Source organism: Rhea pennata, chromosome 14 (genome assembly GCF_028389875.1).
Source record: "Rhea pennata isolate bPtePen1 chromosome 14, bPtePen1.pri, whole genome shotgun sequence".
NCBI classification, from domain to species: domain Eukaryota; kingdom Metazoa; phylum Chordata; class Aves; order Rheiformes; family Rheidae; genus Rhea; species Rhea pennata.
The window spans coordinates 22,346,959-22,357,543 of record NC_084676.1 but is presented as its reverse complement, the minus strand read 5'-3'; the positions used below and the strand labels follow the sequence as shown (position 1 = coordinate 22,357,543).

The 10,585-nt window shown below is 44.8% G+C and overlaps 1 protein-coding gene across 1 annotated transcript; it reads left to right on the top strand.

Annotated features, from left to right (window-relative positions):
* The first annotated feature begins 387 nt into the window (after positions 1–387).
* On the top strand, positions 388–9,329 carry GFRA3 (GDNF family receptor alpha 3). The gene is made up of 8 exons (XM_062587622.1): positions 388–430; positions 4,393–4,668; positions 5,344–5,436; positions 5,879–6,224; positions 6,303–6,412; positions 7,476–7,610; positions 8,631–8,761; positions 9,085–9,329. The coding sequence occupies exons 1-8, from the start codon at positions 388–390 to the stop codon at positions 9,217–9,219; spliced, it is 1,269 nt and encodes a 422-aa protein (XP_062443606.1). The 3' UTR covers positions 9,220–9,329.
* The last annotated feature ends 1,256 nt before the right edge of the window (positions 9,330–10,585 follow it).

Sequence of the window (10,585 nt, the reverse complement as noted above, 5' to 3'; positions counted from 1 at the left end):
GAAGTCCTTGAAATCCTGCCTGGGAAGTTCTTGGCTCTGCCGCATCTTCTGGGGACGGGCCCAGCAGTGGCGGCCAGCCTTGTCCCCTGCCCCAGCCTGCGTCCCCGCTCCCCAGCCCCGCCCGCGGTCCCTCCTCTCCCTCTCCCCCCGCCCCGCCGGGTCCGCTTCCCGGGGCGGGGGCGGTGCCGGCCGGCAGCACCCCGACGGGGCGGGCGGCGCCGCGCCGCGCCGGCTGTGCCGAGCGGAGCAGAGCCGAGCCGAGCCGAGCCGGGCAGGTTGTGCCGTGCCGAGCCGAGCCGCGCCGCACCCACGCCGGCAAGCTGCGCGCAGCATGTGAGCCGCGGCCCCGGAGCGCCGAGTGAGCGACCGCCAGCGCCGCGCTCCAACATGGGGCTCGCCCTGCTCTTGGGGTTGCTCCTCTGCCGAGCCGGTAACAGCGCGGGGCCGCGGGCAGGGCGGGAGCGGGGCTCGGGCCGGGGGCGGCGAGGCCCCCCGTCCCTCTGCGGGCTCCGCGCAGCCGCCCCGGCGCCACCCGCATCCCGCGCTCGCAGCGCGGCGGCTGCGCCCGGGGCCAGGCTCCCCTCGCCGCTCCCGTCGGGGCGCCTGCGGCCGGGCCAAGACGAGCTGGCAGCACCCTGGGTCCGGGGTCTCCATAGCTGATCTGAGCTAAGCTGGCAGCATCTCGGGTTGGAGAGTCTCTGTGGCCTGAATGAGCTGGGAGCATCCCAGATCAGGGGTCCCCATGGCTGGGGAAAGCTCAGCTGGCATCATCCTGGGTCAGATATCCACAGCCAGGATGAGGTGGCAGCAACCCAGGTCATGGGTCTCCGTGGCTGGGACGAGCTGGCAGCAGCCCAGGTAGGGGGGTCTCTGAGGCTGGGCTGAGCTGAGCTGGCAGCAGCCTGGTCAGGGGTCCCTGTGGCCAGGATGAGCTGACCTGGCAACATCCCAGGTCATAGGTTCCCACAGCCAAGCCAAGCTGGCAGCAGCCTGGGTTGGGGGTCCTTGTGGCCAGGCTGAGCTCACACCATCTGCTGGGTCAGGGGTCCCTGTGGCTGGGATGAGCTTGCAGTATCCTAGGGCAAGGGTTCCCCAAGGCTGAGACAAGCTGGCAGCATGTCCTAGGGTGAGGATCCCAGGCACTGTCCACCTGGCTCTGGCCATGGCCACCCCACAACCCCAGGGTGTGCACAGCAGCATGGGGACCTGCTTTTCCAAACAGGGAACCCATGCTGCTTCTCTGACCCAAAACATGAGTTGCAAATATGGAGGTAACCACAATGCTCTGGGGTGCAGAAATGCTTTTCCTCCAGCCAAGAGCCGTCCTACCTCTTGGAGGAGACACGCGACTTTTCTGAGCAAATCCCTACCATACCTCTCTTGCCAATGACTTTGCTGAGAGCTTGTGTTTTGCTACCCACCTTGCATGCAGTCCCTTGGCCTTTTGCAGTGCTTTAGGCTAGTAATTTTCTGAACTGAGGCTCAGGCTGAAAAGACCAATCCAAAGGACTCCTGCAAAGACACAGCTATGCATTTAAGCTGTTTGTCCTGCTCTGGCATCTACTATTGCTAAGTCACAAGAGCTGAGAATAGAAATGATCCCTCCTTTCATCTTTTGTGCAATCTTCACAGTTCATGTGACTAGGAATACATAAGTTACAAAACAACTCTGAAGCACCCCTAGACCCTGGCTATGGGATGTCAGTGCTTTACATTCAGAGGAAGTTGCAATTGCTGGGTATCACAATGACTGCTACAGAGATGGGCTGTTGCACTGAGATCTCAGTGCAACATCTCATGCAGCCATGTGATTACCATAGATTTCTCAAAATTTTCTATTTTTAAATACTAATGCTTCTTAGTTAACCTGTGTTTAATAAAGAAAACATTTCCCCTCTGCAACTGTCCCCTCCTTCAACAGCATAATGCACCAGGGGCATCAAAATAACTAACTATAACTTCATAAATACACGACAAGAGATAAAATGAAAACTGAAAATAAACAGGTATTGTGTTACATATCCACTTGTCCCAAGGTATAATCATAGTTAGTGCATATATTATTATTTTTTTTTTTTGTATTTCTTAACTACAGAAGGACTGCTATACACACACACACACACACACACACACCCCCCTTTAATATTTTCTGCAGCCTAGACTGTAGGACGTTCTTTCACATGATTATCTGGAGTTATAAATACTAAGAAAATATTTTTTAAAATGAAATAAAATGTCTTGCATTAAGATTTAAGAGAATGCTTAAGTAGTAAAAGATGAAGTTCCTAGGATGATTTTCTATATTTTTCTGCTTTGAGGTTTTCTATAGCTTTACCCAAAGGAACTTTTATAGGCCTGTGGTGGAAACACTGTCTATCCACTAACACCTATGTCTAATCTAATCTGGCAATTATCATATCACTTTAAAGTTTCTAAAATGTCACTTCAAGCTCAGGTGCTTGCTGAGCTGAATTCTTAAGGCTAGGAAAATATGCCCTCTTCTTTTAACAACTTACTACTGCAGCTGCTGCAGTCCACTGTTGGAGATGGGATACTGGTAGAGACGATACTTTGATCTTGCATCGGGGGGTAGAACAGTTTGCTCAGCTTAGAATTCCAACCTACTGGAAATAATGGACTCATTAGTACTGTGAATTTGCACTGTTCGCAACCTCACAGGATGTAATCACACTCAGCATGGTTATTAAGTTAGTGCCTAGACGTAATGACTAACCAAAACCCACGGCACTGGGTACAAAACGTTTCTGGTAAGATTTTTTTTTTCCCAGAACACTTACAAAGTCATATAGTCTCTAAACATCATAGGCAGATTCACAACAAAGTAGAACCAGTTGCTAGAAAAGCCAAGAAACATGTACAAGTGGGAGAAAGATACCTAGATAACACTACTGGGCTGTAGGAAAAGTAGAAAGTTTGAGGAGCAAACTAGCATGGACTTGCATGGGCTGCTGCTTACAGCAAATAAACTATTGAAGCCAGCAACAGAGAAGAAAGTGAGAAAACAAACTAGATAGCAAAGACGTATACCAGATAATATGAGCTACATCAAGATTTTTTTCTAACCTCTAGAGTAGTCAGATTGAAAAAGTAGTACTCTACCTGCTGAAAAAGGGAATGACACGCAAGAACATATATCCAAAGAACATCCAAGGTAGATGTTAGGCTCAAGCCATCATTTCTTAAAACTAGCTAAGCAATATTGTCCTAAGGGGAAGCATCCTAGCCTGCATATAAATTCTATTAGCAAACGTATTTGTACTGTAAACAGACTCATATGCTACAGAAATGAAGAAAGATTATGGAGTTAATTCACCTACTTCTGCTAGAGACAAAATAATACCAGAGCTCCCTTCTCCTGCACCCCCAAATATTATTATTAGGAGAGAGCAGAGTCCATATAAGAGAAAAAAAAAAAAACAAAAAAGGATCCAAAAAAGTTGTAAAGCTTTAAAGATTATATTGTTAACCTGACATTATTTAATACCTTCATAGGGAAGAATTATGTTATAGGCTTTCTATAATAAAAAGGTAGAGGTATGTGTGGGTGCATATATACACACACACACACATTTATGCATGCATGTGTGTGTGTGTGTGTATGTATATATATATATATATATATATATATGCATGTTTGAGCTTGTTACAAAATATACATAAACAGACACATAGAGTTAGAGTTCAGAAGAGACCAACAGATGAAGGCAGGCAGACCAAGCATGTATCCCAGCATTTTTGGCAGGAATTTCCAGGACTGGATTCTATATACTATAAATTGATTACATATTGGCACTTTGATATGAAACTACTTGCATCTAATATTAAGGGTTTCTTCTATTATGCAGATAACACATACTGTTATTCTCAGGTTTCCAAGCTGCTGTTACACCCTTCAAATGGCTTTCTCAGTGCATCTCTTGGCAATGGCAGCAGCACTGACTCACAGCACACTATATAGTATTAGTACTTGCTTATTTCACTGAGGTTCTAAGTAACCCAGATGCGAAAGCTCCTTCAGGACAACCCTCAGCAACATTGAGGTTTCCATAGGAATTTACTGCTCCAGGCAGTACTCCTGACCCTGATCAGGTTGAAAATTTTAAGGTTTTATTATATAAAATATTTTTTCACTTTTTTATTTGATTGTTTCTTCCTCCTTCATTCATTAATACTCATCCTTTCATTTCTAAAAGATTAGAGTGCTTGTTCCTTACTACTCTGTAACAAGCAGTACCCTAACCAGAACCCTAACCAGTTCTGCCTCTTGAGAGGTGTCTGTTGAATATAGGTTCCCAGCCCTAACAATGATAAGGTGCTTGTGTAGCATTCACCATGACTGAGGTCCTAACAATCCTTTCCCTGTTTGACCAGGAGATCTCCTGGCTCTGCCAAGGAGTGATTGCATAGCAGCAGAACAGCTGTGCCTCTCGGACTCCACCTGCAACACCACCTATAGGATCCTAGAAAACTGTGTCCTTGCCAAGACTCGCTTCCTTCCACTGGATCAGGATAGCAGGGACAGATGTCTGAATGCAGAGTTAGTCCTTGGAAACAGCTCTTTACTGCACTGCAAATGTCATCGGCGCATGAGGAGGCAGGAACATTGCTTGCGTGTTTTCTGGACCATTCACTCCAGCGTGACAGATGGTAAGATGAAATAATTATAAATTGACAAGGTGTCAGTAAGCAACACCCATCTGAAAACAACCGTCAGAGGCCACTTCCTAACACTACAGGTATCACTTAGGAACCACATCTCCTAGTGAAGAGGAGTTGCTATCTCTCTGTTTGATAAGCACAGAAAACTGATCTGGTCTGGGATTAGCCCTTCAAAGATACCAGGGATCCTAATAAACAAAGATAGCTACTTAGAGACTTGAATTCAGTGCTGTGAGGGGAGGCTCCTGTGAAAATCACCTCAGTCACTTCTTTCCATTCCTGGAAATGGACATGAGATGACGACACATAATCTAACAGCATCCCTAAGGCTGCTACCTTTCTCCAGCTTCAGTGGGATGCTCCCATTTGGACTCCCACTAGGGACTACCTATGCTGCTAATCCTTCCTAGCACTGAGATAGACCACATAGACTGAATTCCAGCTAAAGGAAATCTAATGACAACATGTAATGCTCCTGCTGTGCAGTAATACTTTTGCATCTCCAGCAGAACCATGTTTGGCATTTAGCTTTAAGCAAGGCACAGCATCTCTGAACTCTAGCCTGAAGAAACAGCCAAGAACAAATAAGAAAGTCAGTCCAAAAATATATGCTGGTCACAGAGCATTTCTTCCACTGCATACAATATTTTGTGTCTTGCCTAGGTTATTTCAATTTGGAGACCTCCCCATATGAGAATCCAGCAAACGAAGAACACTGGAAGACAGATTACAACAAACTGGCAGCTCTGGTATCAGGTAGGGATTGCAACAGGCTACATGATATAATACTGCTCTTTCTTAATTTTTCAGGGGCTGAAATTTATTAAAGGAGAAAAATGTTTTGGGTAATGGCACCTTTAATCAGAGGAATGCTTTCTCTGGATACTTGCCTATATATGGTCTCTACCAAGCATAAATCCTGCCACAGATCCAGGCTCCATGAAGCAAGGAGTAACCCACAATAATGCATTCTCTGAAAGAAACACCCTAACATCACCAATAAAAAATGTGATTTAGCACTGCAATGTCACACTGTAGGCACATGGCAGAACTAAATTGCTTTGTTTTCTCTAATATTCCCAGTCTGAACACCTAGTAAGGGCTTCCACTCCACTTCTCTTCTGAGATCTGCTTCACTGTTTCTGGGTTTCTTTTGGCTTCATAGGCTCACAGTTATGGGTTTCTTTTGGCTTCATAGGCTCACAGTTAGCAGGAGATGCAACAAATCCATGCCTGAAAGCAACTCATGTTTGTAATCTGAGCAAGAAGTGTGTTCGTCTGCGCACAGATTACGCCTCTATCTGCACCAAAGGAACAGGAAGTGAGGACATATGTGATCGTCGCAAATGCCACAGAGGGCTAAGAAATTTCTTTGAGAAAGTCCCTGAGGATTTCACCAAAAGGATCCTATTCTGTCCATGTCAAGATGAACTCTGTGGGGAACGACGCCGGAAAACTATTGTCCCCGATTGTTCCTTTCAGTATAATACCAAACCCAATTGCCTCTGGCTTTTAGACTCATGTTTAGAAGACCACATCTGCAAGTAGGTCTGTCAGCAGAGGACATTAGCCAAAAGAAGAGAACAACACAGACACTGATGGTCTTGTTTTCCTTCCTACAGATCTCGACTGGCTGATTTCCAGCAAAACTGCCAACCTACAGACATGTCCCCAGATGGTTGCTCTCAGCACAACCATGCTGCATGCCTGCAGGCTTACATGGGGATGATTGGTAAGTGATACCCACAGGAAAATATAGGGTGTATGCTTACAGGCAATAAACTTGCAGGCACTCCTCCTTACATTGTGGAAGACCAGCTTGCTCTGCTGCAGGTGATAATGCTCAGTGTGCCAATGAATATGCCTTAACCTGACTGATGGTAGTACTTCTTGCTTGTGATGTAAATGCAGCCCAGAGCTCCTTGAAGAGATCTGTCACTCAACTTAGTCCCATCCTCTGCTATCAGAGCAGTAGCATTTGCTCAGGATTCTTGCACTCCTGTATGCATCAGCTGGTGCAAACTGCTGTAAATGCTTGCCCACCAGGGCCCTCTCTGGATGTATGAACAAGCCATTCTTGCAGCAGAAGCTACATCGTGAAGCTTTGCCATCACAACAGAATCCAGTTGTAGGATCCTTGCTAAGCTTGACATTCCTTCATTGTTTGACTTTCAGACTATGGTCTGTTGTACACACTAGCTTCTCAGAGCCAGCAAGAACAACGTGCATATAGGGCACTGCCAATTGTTAGAGGAAAGGTTTTCTCAGTTCAGACATTCACTGCCAAACTACTAATATTTCTTGGGAGTGGCTTCCTGTGGATCTGTACCACAGGCATTTTGTTAAAAGGGGAGTTGCAGAGAGCAGGAACAGTTCAGGATCTAGACAATACCTTTTGGGTTTTCTGGTCTCTTTGCTGTTCTCATGCTAAATGAGCTCTGCCTAAATGGCATGGTACAGCTGTGCGGCATTTGTCTGCCAAAAGGCATTTGACCACACAGTGTTGACTGCTACCTGAGAAGTAGAATTTTTTTGCTGCCATATACAGTACTGCAGTTGAGTCTCTGCAGATGTTTCACGTCCTCCAATCTGAAGGTTTCATCAGCTTCAGTTATGTCATCCATCACCACCAGACTGGCTGAATTGGAGGCACACACTCTCACAGAACTGCAGACCGCATGAAGGTGCATCGTCATAGAAGCAGGGCAGCTTTCTCTTAAGCATACCAGGATTAATCATACTTCTTTCATTCGGTAAAGTAAAATCTGATTCCACTTTCTCGGGGTTCGGGACAGGCACACCTATGACACCCAACTATGTCAGTAACTTCAGTGTGGAGGTCTCCCTGTGGTGTACGTGTGAAAGCAGTGGCAACCAGAAGGAGAAGTGTGACCAGATACTCAGCATGTTTGAAAGCAACAAATGCCTTGGTAAGTGTCACGTAACAAGGAATCAAGGAATAACAGCTCAAGCATAGGGAAGTTCAAATCCTGTCAGTTTCAAGATCATATCAAGATCAACTACATATAGTTTGCCTGTCCCTCTCAAGTGTTTCCATGCTGTCCTACCTAACCTATGGGATCAGCCTGGATCTGCTCTCAGAAGTGTTTCTGTATCTTTTACCAAAATGTCTATTCATCTCAAACACTTGTACCTGAAGCTATTTCCACACACCACTCAAATGAAGGGGTTGCAACAAATAAATAAATAAATAAATCAGTAGAAGGGTTCAGATGTGCTGTATCCATAGGCTGCTGAATAGCAACATCAATGCACCAAGATTATGGGAGGTTTTTATTTTTTTTTCTCATTTCTCCTTTCCTATGCTTGTCTTTGACCCTCACTTACTAGGACAAGACAAGTAAATCCTGACACAGCCCCTGTGTTTAGATTCAGCATCATAGCACTAGATCCCAGATCCTGTTACATACAACTGTGTAATCCTAAGTCTGCATTTCTTTTATCTCCCTTGCATTTTAGCAAAAGACATTAGTAAGATTTAAACATTTTATGTTTGTAAAACCTTCCAAAGGACATCAAATAAAGAAACCAGCATCATTACTTAAATAATTAATATTTAAATCTGTGTATTGCTATATAGAACAGTCTTACATCCAGCACCACAGATACACCTACAGCATAAACAGCCAACCTGGGAGATCACATATCTGCTCCTTAGGAAATGGACAGCTGGCAAAGTCCCATGGGGATTCAAAAAAGCCCTCAAGTACAGTGCAAGTCTGCTTTGCAGTCTGTTCTGCATCTCACAAGTAAACCTACACAATAACAGGCCATTCACTGAACAAAGAATATGCATTCTCTATATCAAAAGGCAGCCATACAGACTGTGAGTGTATTTTCTAAAATAGCTCCCTTAGACTTCTGTGTGCCAGACCTCAAGGTGTGCACAAGAAAATCACTTAAGACTCTTGCTTTACTTTTGTTTGTAGAAAATGCAATTTGGTCTCAAATGCATCTGAAGATGACAGCTCTGGAGAGACAGGAAGAATTGTTTTATTCACCTTCCCTAAGCTTCCAAGGAGACAGTGCCAGCACATCTCTTGCTTCAGAAATGTCCCAGGTATGCATTGCTTTGTTGCCCTCACAAAGTACAGTAAAGGGGGCTAGACAGAGTATTTGCAAAAAAAAAAAAAAAAAAAAAAAAAAAAATCTGGAAATGTGTCACTTTGGGCACCAAAGGGAGGGAGCATGTGTGTGCAGAACCTTGAGGCACCTCAACTAAAGCTATTCTTTCCACAGACAAGCAAAAATAGGAGGTCATACTGCCTAGTTCCAGAAATTTCTTATAGCCTCACGTCAGTGCTCAGAACTGGAGGCTGTGGAGCCAGAGGACTGACCATAAATGGGTCTAACTTGGATTCATTCCTCCTTTACATTTCCTAGGTGTCCGAAATGAAGAAACAGCGAGACATCTCTGAACACAGCAGTATGCCTATGGCCTCCTCTGTATATTCTGAAGCTGCTATTTCCTGGCCATCTCTGGCTCTGTTCCTGCCCCTGCTGCTCAGCCCATCTTAACTTGACAAAAATGTCATTTTTCTTCCCACGTTATTAATCTTATTTCATGTCCAGGCATCTCCCCCTATTAATTTATGCTTGGCAAACAGACAGCCTCCAAAAAGAGGAACAGAACAATCTTAACCCAGAACATCAGTTATTGAAAATTTCCCCCTAACTGCACTTCACTTTCCTTCTGATGTGTTTGTATTGAGAGCTGCAGATTTGCTGCTCACTGATTCTTCTGCCACGTTAGCATTTTGAGGAACAATCAGTCAGGCTAATATTCAAGGGCAATATTTTAAAACAGAAGTCTGAATTCTTTCACAACTTGCACAGAGTTTGCTTTCTGACTGTAGAGAGGAACCTGAAACAGTGTATCCTACTGTCCCATCTTCTGGAGCTCTTCCTTGAGTACAGAGTACAGTATACCATCCTAAAAACTGAAAGTTCTCACACTCCAGGATGGGCTGCAACTACAGCTAGGTAAACATACACAAAGTTCCTGTTAAACACCAGTTCTGTATTACTTTCAGTTCCCCTTTTCAAATCTATTTTTTAAGCATATGAAAAATACCATCCCAGATCAAGGACGCTTGTGCTCCAGCTTAAATTTTTGCTGTCTGTTTTGCCCCTTGCAACCATATATTATCCACTACCATGGCTAGCAACAGATTTGAGTTCTGCAGCTTAGAACAGATTTCTGTACTCAACCCCAGTAAATTTAGCCATATCCAGCCAACCACAACCTTTTGTCTGGCCTAAGGGTGCGCCTTCTTAGGAAGGCTTTGAGAAAGTATATAGGCTCACTGAAGCTATATTCACCACAAATCCTTTGGGACATTCAGTGCAAAGACCTCTGGGAGCTGGAATTACCTTGCACCTCCCCACATACTCAACTATTACTGCCCCCCCCAATCTCATCCTCTTCTGCCAGGTTCTATTTCATGATCTGTTTATTCTGATGAAAGTGTGCACTGTGTAACTGCTGTTATTTTCTGCTGCATTGCCCTGTTAAAATGTGGTGTTAAAGTGAATATTGATTTCTGAGAATAGGTTAATAGTCCACAATCAATTGTGTGTAAGAGTTGCCTCATCAGTCAACTTACGCTTTCAGGAGAGCTAGGAAGTCAGCTCCAAGCGGCTTCTTTGCATATAGGTAGGGTCTCTCTTGCACATCCTGTGAGATGCTAGAAATCTGAAAAATAATATGCACAGCTGAGCAATATTACAATTCTGAACAGATGAAAAGCAGGTAGGTATCACTCTGTGCTTCATTTGTGCCCAGAAAAGCATCAACTCAGTAATGTGCTGTGGTTCCGAGTCACTGTCAGACACCACCCTTTTACTAGCGAATCTCCCACGGCTGCATGTATAGGAGCCATTG

What these genes read in the sequence shown, in the direction of transcription:
- GFRA3 (XM_062587622.1), top strand. Translation starts at nt 388, where the DNA reads ATGGGGCTCGCCCTGCTCTTGGGGTTGCTCCTCTGCCGAGCCG. An exon ending in TCACTCCAGCGTGACAGATG is followed by an intron (nt 4,669 to 5,343) that starts GTAAGATGAAAT and finishes TGTCTTGCCTAG; the next exon opens with GTTATTTCAATTTGGAGACC. An exon ending in TTGCTTCAGAAATGTCCCAG is followed by an intron (nt 8,762 to 9,084) that starts GTATGCATTGCT and finishes TACATTTCCTAG; the next exon opens with GTGTCCGAAATGAAGAAACA.